This window comes from Podarcis muralis, chromosome 9 (assembly GCF_964188315.1).
Source record: "Podarcis muralis chromosome 9, rPodMur119.hap1.1, whole genome shotgun sequence".
Taxonomy (NCBI): Eukaryota; Metazoa; Chordata; class Lepidosauria; order Squamata; family Lacertidae; genus Podarcis; species Podarcis muralis.
In genome coordinates, this window is record NC_135663.1 from 54,485,608 (window position 1) to 54,511,148 (window position 25,541).

Below are 25,541 nucleotides of genomic sequence, written 5' to 3' on the forward strand. Positions count from 1 at the left end.
GACAATGGAGTGTTACTTTGCATGCACTTATGATTACTCCTTTTTAAAAAATTACAAAAAATCTTGTGTTCCCAAGACCTCCAGTGCTGAGGTCTAGTTATGAAATTAAAGCCTAAGGAGTCTCCTGGGAAATTCCAACTCCACTCTAGGTATTTCTTGCAAACCTGAAGTTTCAGCGCATACATGGTGCTCACCAGTGGATAGTGAACCAAGAGTTCCAAGCTCCAATCAGAGCATACAATGACCTCCATATTAGATATTAGGATAGCTCAGATGTGTTAGAGTGTGGTGCCAATGTTGCAGGTTAGATCCCCGTATAGGACAAGTTCTGAACTCCTGCATTGCAAGGGGTTGGACTAAATGATCCTCAGGGTCTCTTCCTATACAATTCTATGATTCTATCACACATTTCCAAAACCAGCGTCTATAGGATGCACCCGAGCAAAGGACGCACCTAGTTTTTAGAGGAGGAAAACAAGTAAAAAATATTCTGAATCAAATCAGTGTCGGGGCTGAAGGGGGAAGCCAGGGGTTTCCCCATAAAGCCCTGGCATCCCCAAGCTAGAACAGTGAGACGCTGCACAGTGCTCCGTCTCTCTGTTCTGGCTTCGGGGACAGCCTTTCAAGCCTCCGCGGGGCAGCGGGGTGCCTTCAACCCACTGCCCTGCGGAGGCTTTGCACAGCTAACCCCAAAGCCTTTGGAGCGCAGCGCGAGGTTCTGCTGCACTCCAAAGGCTTCAGGCAGCTATCCCTGAAGCCTGGAGAGCGAGAGGGGTCGGAGCGCACTGACCCCTCTCGCTCTCCAGGCTTCAGTGAAAGCAACGCTTAGCCTCCGGAGCACGGAGGAAGCGCTCCCTCTGCACTTTGGAGGCTTCGCGTTGCTTTCGCTGAAGCCAAGGAGCCTGCATTCGCTCCATAGGACGCACAAACATTTCCCCTTCATTTTTGGAGGGGGGAAAGTGCGTCCTATAGAGCGAAAAATACAGTAATTAAAGCAGTCTCTGATTTCAAGTTTGAAGGGACATTTTGCTTGCTCATTCATAAGGAGACCCACCTAGCTTTAGCCTATCTCTGGGGAATTCCCATGTGTTGGCATCGTAAGGGAGACGTTCACATTGTTCATCCATAGGGACTTCATCAGGATCCATGATGATAGATAGGTAGCCAGTCTTTAGTTCTCCTCCATTGGCCTGAAAAAATAAAAGCAGTAGTAGTGCAAATTAAATACAATTATCCTTACTGCTTGGGCAATGAGCGGTGGGTCACATTTACTGGCATTATGGAAGTCTGGGACTTTTTTGTTTTTTTGTCCAAAGGAATGCAAGTATGCAGTTTGCCCCCAGAAACATTGCAGGGCATGTGCCCACAAATCATTGTTAATTACTTGCTTTATTAATTTCTGGAAAAGGTCTTCTTCTTCTTTTTTCCCCTCCACCAAATGCCTGGTCAATTAAAAAGCACAATTTATGTGCCCTCAAATTCCAGGAAAGAATGTGATGGTACCAAGAGGAAAAAATGCGGCTGTTGATTTAAAGACAATGCAAGAAACAACACAAAAGAGTCCCCATCAGTTTTCATTTGCCATGCAAGATTGATGCCGATGGGACAGTGGGAGAATGGTTTCATTACCCGCTTAACGGTCCGGAGAATGATTACGAGGAGCAACCAGAAGAACATGGCAATTACCGCCGTTCCAACCAGAATAATGAGCTCGAGGTTCGTTTTCTCATCAGTGCCTGGGAAGAGACAATCGAACAGTTCATTGATAGTAGCCCAGAGCTTATTGGGGCAGGTCATCAGCTGAAGTACTGAAAGAGGTTCCTTGTCTGAGAACAAAAATGTTAGGAGTCTAACACGTAGCAAGTCAACGAAGACAAAAATGTGTTAAAGGGAAAGTGTATGTGGGACACTTCAGTACACAGCACAAATCCCTCCACTGGAACTCGAGGTGAATTGACTCAAGAGCAGTCCATAATACTGGTCAGTCAAGGCATTCTCTGATTCATCTCCTCACTCTATGAAATAAACCAAGTTGTGCACACTGGTATGTGGTAATATTGGTCTCCCAGCAGGGAGTAAAGAACTCAGCAGATCCAGTCAAAGTTAAGCACTTTTAGGTGTAATCCTATGTTCCCGCAGAAAGCCCTGGGATTTTAAAAGTGCTTTAATTTTGTTGGATTGTGCCTTTTGTCGCCAGATAAATTTTCCAAAATATGACTTATTTATACTGCTCTGAATGGATAGAAGCCAACAAGTAGTATTATATCAAGAAATGTTGGGTAACTAATAAGGAGGGATGAACAAATCTGTTTATTTCAGGTCTCTCAGTTTCTCATTTTTATTATCTTAAAATTTAGTTTTCCACACTTCTGCATCAATTTGCTTGCTCTTTTTTTTGGGGGGGGGGAATTCTCCATGAATTTCTCAACATTTCAGTGTGAATTCTCCTAACATACATTTTTGACAATTATACACACATTTCTGCAAGGAATCTCTTGTAATAAAATGCATTTGATTTCACCAACACATGCATTTAAATGTACACGTTATACATGTGGAGAACTGCATGGCAAAATTCAGAAACATGCAAATATTGAAGGATGGCTGTGTTTTGGAAAGTGCAAATTGGCTAAGTTTGCTTTTTTAAATGCAAACGGAAGCGAATTTATCTCCCATCCCTACTAGTAAGCGATCAGTGGAAGCAAATGGGAAAGGTAATCCCGGCTGGGCATGAGATTTTGTTAAATGAGGACTCAATTGCTAGAGGAAGACAGCGCTCCTTGGGAGTAAATGAATCAAGATCCCAGAAGGTTGATGGCTGACCTCACCAGCATAGGAAACAGATGTAGGAGGATCTATACAAAGGAACTTGACCAGGTGTAAAGATTAGAATGCCCAAGAGTTTCAGTCTCTGATATAGTGTGAGACTCCATCTTAATATTTTCTTAGGATGTCAAAGTGCCTAAACTTGATTTTGTTATAGACAAGGTGCTATAGCTCAGGGAAGGTGCTGTTGGTCCAATTCCCACCATCTTCAGGTAGTGCTGAGAAGATTCCTGCCTGCAACACTTAAAAACTGGTGTCTATCAATGTACACAAAACTAAGAAAGATGGCCCAGAAGTCTTATTTAAGTCAGCTTCTTACGGGGCAGACGTTTACTCTGGCAAACACTGATTAAGCTTATCAGCACCAAAAACGGTTCTGCAATCAACATCAAAAGAACTCATTTCTACCATGAAGTTCACTCTTCACCCCATGACTGTATATTTCAGCTCTTCCATCATGCAATCTGTGCCTCACATTGGTTTATTGTTTTAACATCAATCGACAGCCTGCGCTGAGGCTGGTGATAAATTCCCTCATTCAAATCACTCTCTCACAATCACGTTTCAATTTCTACAAGCCAAAGTCCAGCGAGTCACCTTTGTTGGATAACCGAAAGCACGTATTTACATGGAGGTCTATTTACAGGCACTTTCCATCCCGCCCCCCACACACAAAATGTCACATGGCACATCCCTTCAATATCCTGCTGCGGACTGTAAGAATAACAGGATATAGCTTTGGATTGCTTGGTTAAAATAAAAATAAAAACAAAACCCTCAGCAGGCCATCACGCTGGGGCAAGGTTTCTTTCACTAGCCGACAACTCTTTTTTTAAAAAAATTGTGTCTAGGGGTGGCTTGTTAATATGCAAAACAAGAAATTTGATCAGAGATTTTAAGAGAAGGTTGAGATCTTTGATGAGTGAATGTGGTTCAGTGGGAATATTTATTTTAGGGGGACCACTTACACAAATGACTGTTCCTGCAATTTACTTCAATGAAGCCAAAGGAGCCACTCAGATATCTTGTTGTGGTCTACCTAGCATCCTCCTAGTCTTTTCTGTTTGGATTTTGACACTTTGGCTTACAGTGGTACCTTGGGTTAAGTACTTAATTTGTTCCGGAGGTCCGTTCTTAACCTGAAACTGTTCTTAACCTCAAGAACCACTTTAGCTAATGGGGCCTCCTGCTGCTGCCGCGCCACCAGAGCACAATTTCTGTTCTCATCCTGAAGCAAAGTTCTTAACCTGAGGTACTATTTCTGGGTTAGCGGAATCTGTAACCTGAAGTGTATGTAACCTGAAGCTTCTGTAACCCGAGGTACTACTGTATTTGTTTCTTGGCTACCACACAGTTTCTAGTCTCCCTGACTGGTCTACAGTTCTTACAAACTTGTTTCCCTTCAGCCCTGATTCCACTCAACAAACCACCTATGTCTCAGTGGGCTCAACGGTTTTCTGCAAGAAGAGCTTGCAACATATATTTACATTTAAACCGGGAGGGAGAGGACTATCGAGACCCTGCAGTAATTGATTTTCTGCATCGACTAGATGATCTCTGAAGTACTGTCAAATTTTATGCTTCTATGAGAATAAAATATAAATGGAGCAGAAAGTAACACTTTGCGAAACCCAGAGACCCGTGGTTCATACCAACCTTCTACTTCAAAAAACGCAGCTGCTTTTGAACAGCCCAGGATATTACAAGCATGGCAAGTGTAGAGACCTTCATCTTCTTTCCTCACCCTCCGTATGGTGAGAGTTCTGTTCCCATCTTTCAAAACAATACCTTATTTAAAAAAGAAGAAGACACAGATACAAACGTTTCTTTCATTGCCTTTGTTAATTTGACTTGGTCTTTGTTCTTCAGACAAAGACGCCGATAAATGCGGGATTTTGCAAGGGTTTTCTTATCTTTCATGAGGCTTGTACAGAAGCTCTGTATTTTGCACACTCCAAACCCCCACTTTGACTCTTCCATCCAGCCATGAGCCTGGTTTAATCTCAACCAGAGCTCACCAGGATTAAGCCCCAGAACCTGCTTTCAGTGATAAGGATTAGGCAAACACCCCAATGATAAAGAGGGGAGTTCCTCTGACAATGTGAGCAAGGAAAACCCAACCACACATTTGGCATTAGGAAAGGGCTTTCAGATCAAAGGGCATGTCTTCAGCACAGGCAAGAGCTCTCTCTATATATATTCCCTTTGGTTAATTTTACAATGGCTGGATGGAATTTGATTATCAAGGCTGGCCCTACCATTAGACAGTGAGACAACTGCATCAGGTGACAGATGCTGGGGGCCAGCAGTGACAGCTCCCCGCTTTCCCAAATTCCCCTATGTACACCACAGGCCTGGTATTCAGCCCTAAAGTAGCCTGCTGTCCTCAAGCGCACTGGAGGACATTATGCCATTGCATTATCCCACTGACAGTCCAGGCTGCTGAAATGGGGTGAGGAGCATGTTGTCCTTTGCCTCAGACAGCCCTATTGTGTCAGCCCTGATCTACCTGCATAATTCCCCATATCCAGTGCACTTATAAAGCTCTCTAAGAACCAAAGAAAAGCCTTGCTGGACCTACCAAGCCCAGCTCTGTTTCTTATGATGGCCAACCAAATGCCCATGGGAAACCCAAAAGCAGAATAGGAGGGCAATGGTCCTCTCCCACCGTTATTCTGGGATGCAGAGGCATGATGCATCTGATCCTCAAAGCAGTATAGGGCCATGGCGACTAATATTGAAATGAATGTGCACAGATTGAAGCAAGATGTTTCAAAACCAATCTATGCAGGTTAGTTGAATGCATGTATAGGGTCCTCCACTGCACACACTGAAGGGTTTGTTGGCAGAATCAGAAACCCTTCCTCTGCTGGGCTCTGAGCACACAGACAGAGCCCTCTGTGCACATAACTGTATGCATGGAGATCTTGTCCAGGCGTTCAGCGCATATGTGTAGATTGGGGGCAGAGCCTAAAGCCACAACGCCAATGCTCATTCATCAAAGCAACAGGTATGGTAAAAATAAAGGCTGATAAAAGTAATAGCGTGTCCCACCAAATATCAGGAGCACAGAAAGCACATTATGCAAAATGTACTTCTTGGTCAAGGAATAAATTAGGAATTACAAAATCAATAGAGAAATGTAAAAGTAGGCAACAAGGGTTAGCCACAGGACAGAACACTCGGCCTCACCTGAATCTTCAACAAGGGTTACGTTGTTTTTAAACCATGTGATGAGTGGAGAAGGAATTCCATTTGCTACACAAGATACTTCTATAGTTTCACCAATATTTGTTGTTTGATTCTCAGGGTTTCGGGTGATTGCAGGTGCCACTGGTTCTGTTGCGGTGGTGGGGGATAAAAAATTCAGGATTTAAAAATGCAACTTTTGAATTACAATTCTGAAGCAGCTGGTGAGTCATGGTGCTGTTGGAGCACGAGCTACAAAATGAACATCTATAGCAGATTGGACTTTTGCACTTCCCAACTATTATCAAAATGCATTTAAAAATGAATTATTTTGAGGGGGAGGAAATACATTTGAATGTTTAAACAGACATTTTTATGCGGATTTCAAAACCTATAGATTAATCTGGAATTGAGCCATTATGACTAAACTCATAACAATGAGTTTTTATGAGTTTAGTCACAATCATGACACAAGAGAGTTTCCATGGGTTACCTTGAATAGCAAGGTGTTTGACAAGGCAGTGTCGTGTTTTGGTCTTTCTGTCCTGGGCTATGCACACATAATCCCCGCTGTCCTGGAGGGAAACATTACGGAGCATGAGTTGCATGGTGATGTTCTCTCCATTGGCTCTCGCAACTGTGGCATTCAGCTTCTGAAGAGCGTCCAGGTTCTTGCAGACGGGCAAAGGCAGCCTGCCAAGCCGCACCATGGAAGCGCGAGGACTCAGCTTAAACCAAGTCAGGTTTTCAAAAGTGAACTTGTCTGCCATACACTGCAAGGAGACATTGTGCTTCTCAGTTGGCTGACTCTTAGGCTGAAGGTTAACTTCAAGTCCTCCTGCAAACACAAATGGAGGAACTGGGATCAGTCATGCCGAGAAACATTTTGTATTGAGATGTGCAGCTAACACTTTCATTCTGGAAGCGGCTAGACTTCAATTTCCAGCTCATTACTATATTTATTTTAATTGTGCCTATACTGTTTAATCATCAAAACCTCTAAGCGGTTTTCTTAAAGCAATATAAAATAGACATTAAACTACCAATAAAATCAGATGCTAAAAAGAAGCTGAGCTAAAAAATAATAATCTAAATATAAGTAAAATCAACTGTTTTTAAAGGATATGCATAATAAAATAAAATGGCAATCAATGAAAACAATACAGTGAATGCATCTGCCTAATAGGTAAAGGTAAAGGTACCCCTGCCCGTACGGGCCAGTCTTGCCAGACTCTAGGGTTGTGCGCTCATCTCACTCTATAGGCCAGGAGCCAGTGCTGTCCGCAGACACTTCCGGGTCACGTGGCCAGCGTGACATCGCTGCTCTGGCAAGCCAGAGCCGCACACGGAAACACCGTTTACCTTCCCGCTAGTAAGCGGTCCCTATTTATCTACTTGCACCCGGGGGTGCTTTCGAACTGCTAGGTTGGCAGGCGCTGGGACCGAACGACAGGAGCGCACCCCGCCGCAGGGATTCGAACCGCCGACCTTTCGATCGGCAAGTCCTAGGTGCTGAGGCTTTAACCCACAGCGCCACCTGCGTCCATCTGCCTAATATTAATTGCCTAATATGACTGACACAAAGCAATCCAAACTCAAAACAAAAAATACCTGCTAACAGAATGCCCACTGATTGTCATTCGGAAAAGACTGATAGATTGAATCAGATGCTTAGGAAGTCTAACATTCTCCTCTGTACTCATTAATGAATAGTGTAGCACCCAAAACAGTCGAAATGGATTTGCCCTTCCACCACAGTGTTTGTGAGAAGACGACATGTAAAGACAGACAACCACATACTTCTAATCAGGCTCCACCCCTTGGAAACTCCAATCACCAGATCTTTCCTACCTCACACAGAGGCCTGGTATGAATGCAACAGTAAGCAATGTCTGGGGATCGTCCATCCTGCTCTCCTCCTTTAACCCATGAGGAGATGGGAAGCTTTTGATTCCCATTTCAATGAACCACAGTTAATAGCACTCTACCTCTGAACTCTAAACTGCGTTAAACCTTAACCATGGTTAGTTAAGACTAACTGCAGTTTGTCTGAGTTAGGATATGATACCTAACTGTGGCTGTTTTAAAAGAAGATGTGAAAGCTTCCAAACTCCTCTTCCTGGCCACGCCAGAGGAGTAAAGGGGAGAAGGGGATTGCATGAGCATGAGCTTTGCTGCCGATCATTTTCATAACAATAAACTATGGCTTGTCATTCTGTCCAAAGTGGGCAGTGAGTGACTGAATTCCTCTTTGGGGAGAAAGGGGCTACTGGATCCATGGTCAGCACTGACTATAGCATTCCTGGACTTGGCAGTATATCAGAGATACTGCTTGGGTCAGATCCAATCCTGCTCTACCTCTGCATCTGTACCATGGATAATTTAGGAGTAAAAATCTGTTTCCAATCCCGGATTACTCTCACCGAAGTTACGCCAGCTTTAACATGATGGCTCATATAGAAGTGCCGTTTTCTGTTTTGCTACATCAAAATCATAATTTTAATTGACGTTTCACATTTCACAATCAGAATAGGAAGTGAGTGCTCAAAGTTCGGTTTCCATCTTAAAAGAGTAAAAATGATCCCAAAGACAAACAGCACTTCCACAGAACCATTCTAGGATATCATTATTTTTAAAGGAAATGGTAAATAGCACAAGTTTCAAAAGAAAATCTAGTGCGAACGTTGGACTTCCCTGCACATATCCTAGCAGTCATATATATTTAGGAGACATTTTTATATACTGGCAGCATTAATGAAACACATATCCATTTTGCCAATGGCCAGGCAATCATTGAGCTATACTTACTGGTAACATGAAAGGAAATGACCCTCTCGCCTTCTCCAACTTTGTTACTAGCCACACATCTGTACAAAGCAGATACATTTGCTGCTTGAATTGTGAGGGTGCTTACAGTCTACAAGAGAACAAGTCGAGCCATTACATACCTCACAGGCACTAAAGGATTTGGTTAAATCTCACACAGTAAGTCAGCCGAATATATCACCATGGAGCTATAGGCTATCGTAAATCCCAAGGCAACACAGCCAAACCATTGTTTTAGGTCTCTGAAGCTTCCTTGCCCAGCTGGTTACCCATTTTGGCAAACAAAAGTGAAACTGTTTAACCTTCCTAAACCATCTTTCTACAATGGCCAACACAGATCTTCTTGTCAGTACAGATATTGAATCAAGAAAAACTGAAAATAGACAACTTTCTCCAGCATTCTTTCTGTAATATGATGGTCATCACTAAGCTTATTTATACCAAAGTCTTCAACAAAATGTACTGCCTGCTTAGGATTTCAACCATTAACCTTAACCCTAAACACACTTAGGAGGAGGTCTGTAAGCTCACTGGTAGAGGATCTGCTTTGCATGAAAAGGTTCCAGGGTCAATCCCAGGCATCTTCAGATAGGACAGGGAAATCCTGGAGAGCCTGTGCTAATCAATGTAGACAATACTGAGCTAGATAGACCAATGGTCTAACTCAGTATATGGCAGCTTCCTATGTTCCTTGAGGGTTCTTAATTCACTCACAGGAGCACAGGCAGAGCAGGAAAAGAAAATGAGCAAAGCAGCTGCAATCTCCTATTCAGGAACCACCACTCTCACACTACGTCTTAGCATTACATGTGTGAGCCTGGTCAATGGGAAGAGGCCTAGGATTGTGCTGTTAAGTCTTCCAAGGAAGGGTCAAATGCCATTTATCATAGTTCCACATGCAGTAGGTAAAGGTAAAGGGACTCCTGACCATTAGGTCCAGTCGCCGACGACTCTGAGGTTGCGGTGCTCATCTCGCTTTATTGGCCAAGGGAGCCGGCATACAGCTTCCGGGTCATGTGGCCAGCATGACTAAGCAGCTTCTGGCGAACCAGAGCAGTGCACAGAAACGCCGTTTACCTTCCCGCCGGAGTGGTACCTATTTATCTACTTGCACTTTGACGTGCTTTCTAACTGCTAGGTTGGCAGGAGCAGGGACGGAGCAACGGGAGCTCACCCCATCGCGGGATTCGAACCACTGACCTTCTGATCGGCAAGCCCTAGGCTCTGTGGTTTAACCCACAGTGCAACCCGTGTTCCGTCCACATGCAGTAAGCTGCGGTTAAATAACTTTGAAATCCCTCCTCCCATGATTTAAACATTTCCACCTCTGAAGGCTTTTATAATTTGCAATTCTAATTCTAATTTGTAATTGTATTTACCTTGTCTTCCCCCAATTTGTTTGCTCATTTTTATCATGCATTTCAAAGCATGTGTCTGTGTTGACACATTTTAGGGATTTATATTAAAATATTACAGGTGCCATCCTCTGCATGCTTACTTGCGAACAAGTTCCACTGAACTTAATGGAATGTACTTCAGAGTAAATACACACAAGATTACGAGGTACACCAATATCTGTCCCATTTTACAGGTGAAAAAATGAGGCTGAAAGAGAGAACATGAGGCCACCTTGACATATAACAGGGCTGGGATTTACACCAAGTCTCCATTGTCCAAGTCTCCCTCACTGGACCACACGGCTCTCAGTTTCATGACCACACTCCTTCATACCCTGAATTTCAAACAGGAGCTAGATAATGACTGTCTCACCTTCATTTTCCCAGCAATAGCGACAAACTGTGTTTTTTCTGCTTCAATTCGATTTCCACCTCTTCTGTCGTTTATGTCTTTCCACTTCTTACAGGCGTAAGGATTGTTCCCCAGTCCAGCTTGGCTGAGTGGAAAAGAACACATAAACAAACATGACCCTTCAAGTTTCCGGTTGTTCGTATCAACAAATACCCAAGATGTATGCCCATAAGGTAGAGACAGGTACATCGGGCACCGGGACAGAACTTTCTGATACTGCAGACTTGGATTACAGGCCACTAGACTCCCTATGAAAGCTGTGAACGAGGAGTGAGAAATGAACATCAGTCCCTCTTATACTGAACTCAGATGGTTGAGCGTCAACAAGACAGGAGCCATAACGGAGCTGATAAGAAATAAGAGGGGTGGATCAGCATGCGCAGGTGAACTCTGGAGTAAGCAACAAAGGGAGTACCATACTCAAAAAGAACAGCGACTTGAGGCCTTAGCTAGACCAGTGGCTTCCTAGGACCATGGACTGTTGAGTGTCCATTTGAAAAGCAAACACCCCTCAACTGGAGGAAGGGTGATTCCCATCTAGCTTCAAGTGGTGGGTCGGGACCCATTAGCCAGTCACAGCCTGATGCAGGAACATTAGTTTACTATGGAACATTAGTTTACTATGGAAGAATATTAAGAAATGGGTCCCCAAATGCATGTTTGGGTTAAAAGTGCATCCTGGGTCTGAAAAGGTTGGAGATACCTACCTGGCTTGCAATGTCTTGAAGGAGGACCCAGGCTGGCTGGCTGGTCTCCTGAACAGAGGTTATTCTACTCAGGAGGAGAGGATACAGTGCAACTTTTTGTTGCAGAACCTATTTGTAATAAAGAACTATATACTCAAACTATATACACAACCTCCCAAGATGTTGCTGCTGGTATAAGAATAGAAATTCCCAGGGCCTAGACTAGAGGTAAAGTCCCACATGAGACCACTAACTAGGTCAATTCAATCAGGATACTGATGGGAGGGCAAGAAGCTATTCTGGAAACAAACGTGGATTCATAACTTTGACAATTTGAGTTGATTCCGTTCTAAAGGCAGACAGAGAGCAGCAGAGAAATTACTGAATTCCTTAAAAGTATTTCTTTAGGATTCTGGGCCTCGTGCAGGAAATAACTAGCACCAAAGGAAGAAGACAGTGGAAGTCGTTTTTTAAAACAACAACAGGAAAGCTGACTCCTTTTTCTTTCTTTCTTGAAAAAATAATAATAATCCGAAAGGAAGTCTGGCCTTGTGTGAAGCTCAGATAAGGGAAGTGGAGTGGCCCTTGGTCAGAAGCTCTTTCTATCATCCCCAACATCAATCAAGGCACTTCCTCTGAGATGCCCTTTCACAGAGATAAGGCACAGTGTCAAATTCAGCAGAGGGTCGCCATAAGGGAAATCAGAGAAAGAAAACAGACAGATTTGTCACGAGTACAAACAACAACAACAAAATTGCCAGTTGGCTGTTGTCCAGAGTTAAAATCCTATACTGCATAAATACAATTGACAGTAATCCTATAGACACTTACCTGGGACTAAGTCCCAGGGAGCTAAATTGCTTTGAAGTACACATATCTTTATGATTACACTATTAACTAGAATGCATTACTGTAGCCAGACCCTCCAAGTGTCCCTATTTTCCAGGGATGTCCCAGATTTACAGAAGCCATCCCAGTTTATGATTTGATCCCAGAATGTCCCACTTTTCCTTAAGATGTCCCTATTTTCATTGGAGAAATGTTGGAGGATATGGAGTTATCCAACCTATGAGCCATCTGAAGGCAATCCAGTATAAGGAAGGTTTTTTAAAATGTTTATATATGTTGGAAGCGGCCCAGAGTGGCTGGGGCAACCCAGTAAGATGTGTGGGATACAAATAGTAAAATTTTCATTATGGAAAGGGACGACCCTATTTTCATCAGAGAAATGTTGGAGGGTTTGCCATAGCCCAGGAGGACTGTGGGTAAAAGCATACGAGTTTTGCTTATTAAATGCTAACACCATTGCTCAGGAATTCTAAGAAGCCACACACAAAAATCAGTGTAGTTTAGAAATAAATGCTTAACAATAGTAGAGTTTTGAAAGGTTCAGCCTGCCATCTTGATTCAAAATGGTTTCCCATTGTATCCAAACAGACAACAATCCACTCCTTGATCTCAGGAACCATCATGCAAAATTTGGTTATGATATCATAAGGAGTGTCCAAACACACAGGGAACAGACAACTTTCCTAAATATTTAGTAGCTTTTTATCTTTTTAAAACAATTGTTTTGTGGGTTTTGTACTGTCAGCCATCTTGAGCAACTTTGTACAGAAGGATGGGGGAATATATATATATATCAGCTTAAAACAAGCAAATAATCCTAACAGTGCACTAAGCCATCAGTTAAAAATAATACTTCCCAAACTTAACAGAGAAGCGTGTGATAGATACACATTTAGAGACTCCTATGATGCATGTTTTGCCCTTGAGAGTGAAAATATTTGGGTGTTTAACTGCCTGTGTTGCTGGAACCAATTCCCAAGTGCTTCGCATTCACAGAGTCATAACAGAGCTGGAGGAAGTTGTGTCGACTGCCAGGAAGGGGTGGAAATGAATATTTTTACACAGCCTCTGCTCTTCCTCCAGTCTAGCCCAAAGTTAGGTTTTACTTTCCCGCTTCACTGCACCAAAGAGCTATTTCAGTGAATAAGGTACAGCAAAATAAATGGAAAGAAACATCTTTGGCCAGAAGTCAGGGCTGTGTGCATTCTAGGGATGAGGATAAATAGGAGGTGAGAGTTTGGATTTCACCAGACACTGTGGTTAGGGTGAAACCTGAAGCAGATAAAGAAGAGGCACGCTAAAGAAGAGGAATGAAGAATGCACCAACCCAACACTCACTGTGACTTGCTTACCTAGCTAGAAACCATGATATCCCTTCATGTCTGAATTAGGCCGCTGATGCAGGTAATAATGCCCAATGAAATTTGGGAAGCCAGAGATGGGTAACGTGATAACACTGCCAGCGCTTCTCAGAGATTTCTGATTTGGCATACAGAGAACATTACAAGAGAGAGCACTCTCAGCTGATCTTATGGATTGTTATAAAGGGATAAGGCAGCCTCTTTGGCACACTGGATCCAAACCAGGAAAAATAGATACTAAAGTAAGGTAAAGGGACCCCTGACCACTAGGCCCAGTCATGGCCGACTCTGGGGTTGCGGCACTCATCTTGCTTTATTGGCCAAGGGAGCTGGTGTACAGCTTCCGAATCATGTGGCCAGCATGACTAAACCGCTTCTGGTGAACCAGAGCAGCGCACGGAAATGCTGTTTACCTTCTCGCCGGAGTGGTACCTATTTATCTACTTGCACTTCGTGCTTTCAAACTGGCAAGAGCAGGGACCGAGCAACGGGAGCTCACTCCGTCACGGGGATTCGAACCGCCAACCTTCTGATCGGCAAATCCTAGGCTCTATGGTTTAAACCACAGCACCACCCGCGACCCTTAGATACTAAAGTAGTTGGACCCTTTTGCTTTTTCTCCAAGCAATACCAACTTTAGGGTTGAATCAATGGCAAGTCGTGTTGTACTTACTGTGGGTTGAAAGTACATTCTTCCTCAAACTGCCAGTACCACTGAATCCTGGCCACAGCTGGAACAGCGTATACCGTACATGTTATGGCTTGGGTGGAACCATACTTATATGAATCCACAGGGGCTAGAAGGGCATTCTCCCCAATTTGAGGTGGAACTGCAGGAGGAAAAGAAAGACAATTACATTTGTGGGTTCTGGCAATCACTAATGATTCGCAGCGAGCAGTTACAAAAGAAGGGAAGAGTGTTCTTCAAAACACAGGACACAAAACTACCATCACTGTTTGACAGTAACTCAAGGGATAAAGGTAAAGGTAAAGGGAACCCTGACTATTAGGTTCAGTCGTGACCGACTCTGGGGTTGCGGCTCTCATCTCACTTTATTGGCCGAGAGAGCCGGCATACAGCTTCCGGGTCATGTAGCCACTTCTGGCGAACCAGAGCAGCGCACAGAAATGCTGTTTACCTTCCCGCCGGAGCGGTACCTATTTATCTACTTGCACTTTGACATGCTTTCGAACTGCTAGATTGGCAGGAGCAGGGACCGAGTGCAGGGAGCTCACCCCATCGCGGGGATTGGAACCACCAACCTTCTGATCAGCAAGCCCTAGGCTCTGTGGTTTAGACCACAGTGCCACCCTTGTCCCTATAACCCAAGGGATACTATTGTGCTAAAAAAATAAAAGGATACTTTTGATGCAGCAGGGAGAAATATTTCCTGTGCAGCCAAATTAAGGGGGAATTTGAGGAGGTGAGGCTGAACGGGGCAGTTGGGGGGTGTCAGGAAGGATGGGCGAGACACAGGAGGACAGCAGGGGAAGGACACGCGATGTGCGGAAGTCAGGGAGAGCAATGAAGACAGGAAAAGAGCAGGACACAAAGGCAACTCCTACATACACACACAGAGTGCGATGGAAAAAATAATCTTTTTGTGAAACAACTGGATAATCAAAAGTCTTCCAAATAAATAAACTGAGGTGGATGTTGGAGTCAAGCAAAATAAGCGCAATGGATGGCAGCCCACCTGGGGTTTGAGAGACCAACAGCTTTTGTTGCCTGTCTGAGGCAACACAAAGAGAGGTGTGGTGAAAAAATAGAATAGCAGAAGGCTTAGTGAGTCAATGATTCGGCACCCAAGACTACTGCCAATGTGCTACTGGGCACAGTTCAAGGTTCTGATTTTAGCAACTTGGAACCCAACTTGCCCACTGTATCTCTGGCAACTGTGCTCATCAGATGGGGCACTGTTGAGAGTACCAGATGCCCCAGAAGTGTGCTTTAGCTTGTACTAGAAACTGGGATTTTGTGTAGCAGTTCCAGCTCTCAGAAATCAGTTACCAGCCAAAATTAGACAGGTGCCTAGCATGATATTTAGGTACCCATTGATGACTTTTTTGTTGTTGTTTAGGAGAGCTTTCTCTGAGGTGCAAACCGTGTAGTTTATAGAAGTTCAATTTTATATCTGACAAAATTGTTTTGTTGCTTTCAGAGTTTCTTTAACAGATTAGAGTTTAAGTTTCTGCATTTTTATTCTGTTCCGTACACCATATACGCTGCTTTGGTAGCTTTAGCCTGTGAAGTGGGGCTATAAATGTGTTTAATAAATAAATGAAACTGGATTGCTGTGTTTAGAACCACTCTAGAAAATGTGTTAATGGGATGGTTATTTTAATAAACCCCAGGTGGGGAAGAGGGGGGGGGGGAAATTGGTTCGCTCTGCACTTTAATGAAAATCTACCTAATTCAAGCTTCCCCAAACAATGTGTGAACCAAAGAACCGCTATTCTTTGAAATTCACATTTCTCTATTCCCCCCCCCCCCAAAAAAGGTAGGAAAATCCTATTAGGATTACTAATGCACAAAAAATGCATATATTTGGGAAAATAGCATACAAAAATTCTTTGCATTAGAGAAAATTGCTTTGGGGGAAAATGAACTAGGCAAAATTGCATGCAAAAATTGTATATTAAGGGAAATGCATGCCAAACAATTGATTGCGGGGGGGGGGGGAGAAACAGAGAAACAGAGCTGCATCCATCTCTGCCTTAGGGTAATAATGATTGGTAGCCATAGCTCTGCATTCTGAGGGGCACCATTCCAACTTTTTGACCTATCAAGACATGCACATAAAAGCCACTCCCCACAGCACCTGATATAAACAGAGCATGCCCACACATTGGCAGCTTGTCACTGACTTCAGTGGACGCAGAATTTCCCTCTGAAGAAAACAAAGATTTAGGAGAGATGAATTTACCATTCACAACCAGATGAAAGGTGTGCTTCTCTTGCTCTTTGTTAATGGGATTGGTCAGAATGATGGTATAATTCCCAGCATCTCTCTCGCTCACTTCGGTGATTGTCAAGGAGTAACCGAGTTTAAGCGTTCGATTTGCAGCTATGGGTTTTCCGTTTTTATACCTGCAAACAAACAAGCAAACAAAGACATAAGTGTTTGCTTGGTGGGCTTTAAAAAATAGAATGTAATTAGGCAGAATAGATTTACTGAATTATTTCATTGTAAGAATACTTGCCCACTCTTCATAAAGTCCCAGGAATGAGTTACAGCATTATTAAATAGAGTTATAAAAACATGAAACAATTACAATTATAAAAACCAGTAAGCTGCATAAAACCATTATAATGAGAGAACAGTATAGAGTCATCAAAAGGAGGTGGATCCCAGAAAGCTAAATATCTTAACTATCAAAGGTCAGGTTAAAAGCCTCTGTTGATATCCCACATTTTTTTCTGGAGATCTCAGGGATAAAGTATCAAAGAAACTCTCTAGTCTTATAGTAGTCCTGCAAGGTAGGATGATTCATCATGGCTCAATGGGGATTCTCACATCCGTGTGCCCTACTTTATAGAAGACAGTCCTCTATTTGGAAAGCTTTACATTTAAATGTATTTATTTATTTATTGCATAAAATTTATATACTGCTTGATTGTAAAAACAAACAAAAAACCTTCAAAGCAGTTGTATAAGTAGCATTCTGCAAAGCAGTGTCTTCTTCTGGACAATGTATATCCAGATGCATTATGCAATTTTGGCTCTCTTATTATAAAAAAACCTGCTCCAATTCTTACCATTTTGCATCTGGAGGTGGGTACCCTTTGAATATCACAGGAATCTTAGCCGGCTCATTCAGTCTTGTCTCCACCAAAGATTGCATTCTGCCCGTAACGATGAAAGGTTTTTCTGTCAGAATTTAAGAAGGCAGCAAGAGTTTTTAGATAGGAGATTTCTTCTTTTCCAGAAGTAGAGGTTTTCTTATTGTACGTAGATTTTTTTAAAATTGAGACTAATGGCAACCTCTATTGAACAAGAGGAACCTTCTGTACTCTGGAAGCCCAACACAATTGTCCTAATATGCCTTTCTCAACACATGCTCTGCATCATTGGCAGACATGGGGGAGTGCCATGACATCACAGCATGCATTTCCTTATTACATTACACAGGGGAGAGAAGGAGGAACTAAGGAATTTGTCCAGGTGTATCTTGCAAGGTTCCATATCGTCCCACTGTGCTTTTTTGAAGATATTTAAACATTTAGAGTAGAATCTTACTCAAAGAAAGTCCACTTAAATTCAATGGCAGAGCTAACTGAGGTCCATTAATTTCAATGGATCTATTCTGATCTTTATTAAATACAATCCTCAGTATTATCCAGAAATTTGGGTCTGCTTCTCCTGTTCATTTCAACCATGCATGGCAGCGGTGAAAACAATAGTTGGCCGAGTAAAGGTGAATAAACAGGGATTGGCTTCAACTGGAAAACGACCCCCAGTTGTTCCTTTGCAACTATGGCCTCACTTGCCACACATTAGGTGTGCATGACTGTCAGTGGGATGGTCTGGTGGACTAACTTGACCCAGTGGACAGGGGTTCTCCCTGCTGAGCCTATAGGATTGTACTTTACATCTCCATTGTTTCCAGCTCAATCTCTTCCAAAAACAAAGCACGTAATTATAAAAGATTGAGGAAATCCTTGACTTTGGTTTAATAGCTATCTCAATCAGCATAGTGGTCCTGCTCACCACAGGTCAGCTGTGTCACCTACTGTTTACCAAGAGGCAGAAGGGGAGGCTAGCAAGTTCAGCACAGCGCAAACACGCCAGCAGAGCCAATATGGTGCTCCCGCCAACGTGTTTGCACCGCATCAACCTTGCTGTCAACTCATCCCCTTCTTTTCTACCTGCCATCAGCGACTCAACCAGCTAGAGATCAGGCGAGTGTTGCCACCCGAACATGTCATTGTTTACTGGTCTTGATTTTACTAGTGGTTTATTTAAATCAGAGTCTCTTCTCCCTCAGAATCTTCTTTGCACAAGTATCAAATCCAGGGGGATGCCTTACCGTGGACGATGACATAAATACTGTTTTCCTTAGTCATACTGCTGCTGGAGGCGGTGCAGCTGTATTGACCGCCATCATTTACAGTCACGTGGTCTATGGTAAGAGTGCTCACAAACGTCTTCTTCCCTTCGCTACCAGTTGAAGTCTTTGCATCCCTGATTACAGCATGGCTTTTCTGTAACGGAGTTCAAAGGGATTGATTTCAACATCACCTCTTTAGCCTCCTCTCACCCATGTAACATAAAATGTAGAGGACTTTTTTCTACATTGAACAGATGGGGTGGATGATAGGGCTCCTGTGCCTTTATAGACAGATCTGTAAACAGCTACTCACCCGGGTGAACAAAGATTGTTCCCAGGGGAGTAGGTACGGATGCTTTTGCAATCTGGATAAAAATGGGTTTCCTGTTGGCATGCCACTAATGATTTATATTGGAAATGCATATCCAGGTGGACTGGCAACACCAGTAACTTTTGTGAACTTACTGCTACCACCATTTGACAACTGTGCAGGAAAATCAGATTTCTGTAGAAGGTACTATGTTTGAACATCTGCACTTGTGGGGGGGAAATGGCCTCAACAGCTATTAAACAACTATGAAACATGTCCTCTTTTGCATCTGGTTGCCCTTATTCTTAGCACCATGAGCTTTTCTGAATATATCTTCTCCAGCAATATGATGGAGCACTATGTTAGTAGGAATTATTGGCTACCCTCAGGAAGGAAAGGAATTCCTAGCATTACTGGTGCCGCTGAAAAGGCAGCAATGGAGGAAGGACGTGAATCAGTCATCCCTGTATGAGTGTGTGGTGGTTGCCGACTGTCTAGCTGTTTCTGGCATGGGTGCAGACTGATGATGTCAACAAAGCAGCTAGCCAGTTACCAACTGCACACTTGCATGGGGCTGGCTGAGGTGCTCCGCAGCTTCCATTGAGGAGGGCAGTCATTCCTCTCACCACGATGCTAAGGCAATTCCTACTAGAAAATGCTTCAGTGACTGCCACTAAGTTACACACAAATCATCCCAAAGTTGGGAGCTCTAATGATCCCAAGTGTATCATTGTTATCCATGCATTTCTGAGAGCTAGGCAGCAACAACGCAAAGGACCGGCAACCCTTTGGGCTTCAATCCATGAGTTTTATCTTTAAAGGGAAGCTACCTTGCTTGCTGTCGTCTTGCTTGATGGGTAGGCCCATGCAAACACGATTGCCACGTTCAGCTCGGTCCTTGCGGTGCAGTTTAGCGTTAACTTCTCCCCTGCAGCCAGCTCTACCTGGTGAGGAGGGCTCATAATAAGGTCATGAATTTTATATCCTGAGTAGAAAAGGGGAAAAATGAAGGAAGAACAAGTTAATGAAAGCCACATAGTAAGATTGCCTCCATTCTTGGAGGCAACCAAAACAGTGAAATTTCAGAAAAATAAGGGGGTTTGGGAAATGGGGCCCGGACTGATCTTACTGCTGATTATTTTCAGTTACACTCAGAGAGGACACACTGAAATAAATGCACTTGACTAAGTTTGTGGATTTCGGTGGGTCTTCTTTGATATAACCCAACAAATCCAATGAAGATAATCGGCCATAAAATCTGTCAAGGCTCACTTCCCAAAGCTACCACTCTGCCCACCTGCCACTCACCTGGTGTCATAATTACACCAGGAACTCATTTTTGCCTCCATGGTTTAAAACCATGTGCCCTGAGAGAGTACTTGCAAAGCAGAGTGCATAGGCTTTTGCTTTGATAATAATTTTTATTAATTTTCAATTACCATCCAATAATAGCCTCATTATAACAGTACCAAATTATAATACAATTAGTAATACCAATTGCTCAAATACCAAATTGATGGTTTGAATATTTTCTTTATTTCTGCGTTCCAAAATCTTATTAATTTCAATTACATTCCCTTATACAACATAATACATAATCCCTTATACAACAACTGCAACATTAATAACTTTTATTTGTGTTAGCACATTAAATGATTTATAGAACTACAAGTGAGGCACTCAAACAGTGCCTAGGCCTTTGCAAGCCCTGACAACCAGCTGATCCTCAGGCGTACAGCAAGTGGTCATCGCTTGGGGAAAAACAGCCTCAGCCCAATGGGAAGGCCTGACAGACCAGAGATTCTCCTCTGCTGGTTTTCACATTAATTTAAGGAATGTGGTTGGGTTCAGTGACATGCAGTGACATTTTTCATAGGGGAATAGTTAGAGCTAGAGGTGCCAGCTTGAGAGGGTGATGGGGGGGATGTTTCACATGTGAGCATTGCACCTCCCTCCCTGAGCCGGGCAGAAGCTTCCCAAGCTTTGGGAATGAGGTGCCAGAGGAACATTTAGGGGACTAGCCTAGTCCACTGACTGCACACCACTAGTTGGGTTTGGTCAGATGGCAGTGGTGGTTGTTCATGAGTAATCAGTCGGGACTCAGACCTGTCTTTTACAGATTTTATTTTGCTGCAAAACTATTTACAGTGGAGAGCCACAATCGCCATGTCTGCCTCAATCGCCAGCAGAATCCGGGAGTGGTTGTTTCCGGGTCCTCCCCCAACATAGCTTAGTCACCCCCAGCCTTTTCCTTCCTTCTTTGTGTTTTCCACCTCTGTGCAGGGTGGGCAACGGAAGGGATGTGCTTCCCTCCTGGCCGGTTTGGCCAGGAGTGGTGCTGAGGCTCCCATCAGCATCCTCTGGTCCTTTCCTCTCTTCCCCACTGGAGGTGTGGCTTTCCTCACCACAGGAAGAGGAACTGCTTCGCAAGATTTCCAGAGGTTCCCTGTAACCCAACTGCCCCTCTGCTTCCCTACCTTGTTCTGATGGCAGTACCCTGACATGTTTCTTCCTCTGACTCTCACCCAGACAGTATAGGACAGCCATGTTACTTGAAATCCATACCATTTTCTTTTTAGAAAGATGATGGTTACGTTAAGCAACACAACTTCATGCTGTTCTGCCAAACCCCCTTCCATTAAGCTAAACAAAATGTAAGTAACAAATAAGATGGCCACAGAACGGCTTACCTACAACGACCACAATGTACATCACAGATTGGTAACTTTTGCCATCTATCTTCGCTTTGCAGTAGACCATGCTCACGTCGTTGATCAAGTTGGTGGGAATAGTGAAGCCTTTCTGACTGTCCCATGTAATCGATTTGCCATCAGGAACAAATATTTTCTCCGGGTACTTCTGCATGGACACCAGGATATATCAATCGGTTAAACTGTCTCAGAGAACTGAAAGGATGTCCAAGTTGTCCACCACATTCTCATCCCCACACACACAACATAGTCTCTTGCCATCAACCCCTCCTCCAAATGTAAAGAAAGTGTGAAGGTGTCAGCAGCAATTAGTCATGGGGACAGCAGGTGCTTTTCTGGTGGCAGCACTGCATTTGTTGGAACAAGGATGGGACAGGTCAAGGAGAAAGGGGTTAGGTCAGGAAAGCTCTAGGGTGACAGTGCACATGAACATGTGGGGCTACTGCCACCTTGCCCTACTCCATCCCCACTCCAATGAGCTCAGCATCAGTGGAAGGATGGTAATGTCTCTGGTACCCTTCATGATGCCATGAATGAGAACTACGAAAACAATGGACAAAAGGCAGCAATTCCTTTGTCTTACCGCATACAGAGATACGTTCAGATTTGACGTGGAGCCAAGGCACGGTACCACCACAGTTTTGTTTCCAGTTAAATATACCACACCAATCTGATCACTAACGGAAGTCACAAACGGAGACCGGCCATCGGGAAGATCTGTAACATCTGCAGGGGAGCAGGGAGTGGGGATCAAATAAATACAGTACAACCTGTTTGCAAATACTTCTTAATTTTAAAAGCAAAATGATATACAACAGTGTAAATGAGTGATTCCGTGTTAGGAGGTTGGAGTCCTAATACAGTGGAACAAATGGCAGGTGGAACCCCCAACGGATCTGTATCCTGATCATCGCACGGGGGCAGATGGGAATGTTTCAAACTCTCTGCCCAGCTGAGCACAATGATTAGGACTGAGATTACCTCATTCCCCTGCTAACCGGATGATTGATCTGAGGATGGGAGAAAGAGTGATCTACATCCTGTCTGGCCAGAGGCGTCCTTGCTCTCTTGCCAGAGGAGCTGAGACAGAATGGAGAGGCGTGATTTTTGTGCCCCACTGGGCCTGCACAACTCCTAGGTAGGCCTTGTGTCTGGCCTATGTCCATGTGTGGTTGATGTGGACACCAGCATGTTTGCGTGCTCTGGTGTGTGCATGTGATGTGTATGGCCTTTGCAGCAGCACACATGCTGTGGGTTTGGTCACACCTACCACACGGTGGTGCAGCCTTCAGGTCCAGAATGTTTAGCCACTGCTGCTAAACCCAACTACAGTATTTTGGTTGGCTACGTCTCTTCCAGCTTACCATGTTAACCGCTGATTGCGAGCACCAAGGAAACAATTTATTTTGATACCGAATAATTCCTGTGATTGGGATATGTAGCTTTTATTGAATTGTTTTTATTTGATGTGGAATCGTTTTCGAATCGTTGCTTTCTACTGAGTGATTTTATTGTACACCATCTTGGTATTATTTTAATATATTGAAACTTTTAATAAATTTAGCCTCGATAGCTCAGTTGGTTAGAGTGTGGTGCTGAGACCACCAAGGTTTGGTCCCTGTATGGGATGGCTGCCTATTTCTGCCTTGCAGGGCATTGGACTAGATGATCTCCTTCCAACTCTACAATTCTATGATCATCAATTCTAAACATAAATATAAAAAGCCCCAAGCACCCATTATCTGCCTTGAAAATGGAAGCTTTAGTCCTCTCTATAGGAAATGCCAGGGTCAACAAAGAAGTTTCTTTGCTCACAAGAGAGTGTGGGTATGTGAGGCTCTATGAAGCCCCTTAAAACTTTATGCATGTTTACTCAGATGTAGGTCCCATTTCTCCAACAGGACAAGCAAAGGTATAGAACTGCAGCTTTAATCTTCAATTTCCCAAACAGTCAGCACCTACCTTGTACATAAACATACACGCTTGACATTGTATGGTTGTCTTGGTAAAGGCACTTGTAGGCTCCCGTGTCGTTGCCTGTTACTTTTGTAAGAGTGAGCATCTTACAGTAGACATTGTCTATACAGTCTGTCACTGTCACTCGGTTTTCAGCACTGGTCTGGTTGTTAGGCCAAAGCCATTCCAAAGCTCTTTCACCACTAAGGTGGAAAAAATGAGAGGTATGAGTGAGGGCAAACTCTGACATGATGCAGGAGTTTATCATGGCAGACCCCATAGCAATGCCCCCAAGGGGAGTCCATAGTCACGCACCCTAAAGAAGAGTCCCAAACTGCAGGGAGCTGTGTTGACCTACTCAACATGGGGATCAGCAAGAGACATTATCAGTTAAAAGACGCATTCCAGCCACGCAAAAGTGCTCAAGGAAGGGGTAGATCAGGGCCAAGGAAGGGTGTGACTAAGTGAGAATCTCGAGAGACTGCAAGGAGATGCCTAGAGGGCTACATGTAGCCCCCAGGCCTCTGGTTCTCCACCTCTGCCCTAAAGCTTTGAACAGGTGAACCAGGAATGTTTACACACACTTGGATTTTCCTTGGTTCCTTGTTTACATGCTTCTCGTTTGGTTATCATCTATTATGGAAAGATAGCAAAGAAAGTCACAGTAAAAAGGGGGGAAAGTGATTCAGAAGAACACACACTTTATAAACACAACCATCAATGTGATGCCCCAGCCTTACCTGCAATTAATTTGTAGCGTATCATTGGCTGTTACAGTAATAACAGATTTTTGGATGCTAAGGGATGGTGGATCCAATGAAACAGATGAGCCTGCAAAATAACAACAATAAAAGTAACAATTTTATTATTTGTACCCTGCCCATCTGACTGGGTTGCCCCAGCCCCAGACCAAAGAACATGCCAAATTACACACACTCAACAAAAATGTGATTATATGTGTCATACATAACTCACTCGTATGAAAATTCTGCGCCCATGCCTGATCCAGGCAGGTCAATGGGATAGGGGTTGTGCATTTGAAGAGTTAAATTAGGAAGGATTTCACACATCATACAGAAATTCATGAGCTCTGTCATAACAGGAAGAATGGGCAGATGGTCAGAGGCTAGCAACTCAGCTCTGCAATTCATACAGCAAGGGTGGAGTTCCTGTTTTGTTGCACCACTAACTTCAAGGTCTAACTAAAGGATGTGGGGCATTGAAACAAAGTGAACTTGACTCTACATGATGATCTCATTCTCTTAGGAACAACTTAATTCTTTTCTTACTTTTTTAAAAAAACAACAACAAATTAATCATAAATTCATCATTTGCCAGTGCTTCCAATTAATTAGCCTCATTCGACATTATTCTGAGGAACACATCAATATAAGCGTTAGACTACTGACCTAAAGAAAAGGTCTTTAAACTGGGAGAGTCTGGTGTGCAAAATAGCTGGCTGATCCCACTGCAGCTATTAACAGCAAAGTTTGTGTATGTGAAGATTAACATATATGAATGTGGTTTGGATTGCAACTCCTATTTAATCGGAGATTGTTTTAGTTTAACAATGATATTGGAAAGTTGTTACTTTCAGTTATAAGGAAACTCAGAAGGGAGGGACTAGAGGAAGTCAACGAAGATGTTTAAAAGGTTGGATTTGTAAAGAATTAAGTTTGCTGTTATTGTTTATCTGTTTACTGTTCTTTTTTTCTTTTTCTCTATTGATGTATTTTTCTTTTTTTCTCTGTTTTTGTGTGTCATTTTGCTTCGTGGTTTTTGTTATAATTGTGGAAAATCTAATAAAAAATTTTAAAAAAATAAATGGATTGCAACTCCTATCAGCCTCAGCTAGCATGGGCAGGGGGGCTGGTAGGGGTTGCAGTCCAGAACAGAAGTTGATGGAAGCTGTAGTAACTCCTCTCGAAGTTAACTTAATCCTATTGCTCAGATTTTTAGAGGATGC

General features: G+C 43.3%; 1 protein-coding gene across 1 annotated transcript in view; it reads right to left on the reverse strand.

The window, feature by feature from the left end:
- Window positions 1-25,541, reverse strand: part of KDR (kinase insert domain receptor) — a 48,616-nt gene that overhangs the window by 17,785 nt on the left and 5,290 nt on the right. The window contains exons 2-17 of the mRNA XM_077934288.1: window positions 24,316-24,406; window positions 23,582-23,778; window positions 22,203-22,345; window positions 21,599-21,767; window positions 19,739-19,893; window positions 18,578-18,752; window positions 17,307-17,418; window positions 16,474-16,637; window positions 14,220-14,376; window positions 10,612-10,735; window positions 8,824-8,932; window positions 6,509-6,853; window positions 6,019-6,165; window positions 4,483-4,614; window positions 1,630-1,736; window positions 1,055-1,190 (exon numbers count right to left, since the gene is read on the reverse strand). Of these exons, the coding sequence (XP_077790414.1) occupies window positions 1,055-1,190; window positions 1,630-1,736; window positions 4,483-4,614; window positions 6,019-6,165; window positions 6,509-6,853; window positions 8,824-8,932; window positions 10,612-10,735; window positions 14,220-14,376; window positions 16,474-16,637; window positions 17,307-17,418; window positions 18,578-18,752; window positions 19,739-19,893; window positions 21,599-21,767; window positions 22,203-22,345; window positions 23,582-23,778; window positions 24,316-24,406 (2,463 nt within the window). The remainder of the gene's footprint in view (window positions 1-1,054; window positions 1,191-1,629; window positions 1,737-4,482; window positions 4,615-6,018; window positions 6,166-6,508; window positions 6,854-8,823; window positions 8,933-10,611; window positions 10,736-14,219; window positions 14,377-16,473; window positions 16,638-17,306; window positions 17,419-18,577; window positions 18,753-19,738; window positions 19,894-21,598; window positions 21,768-22,202; window positions 22,346-23,581; window positions 23,779-24,315; window positions 24,407-25,541) is intronic.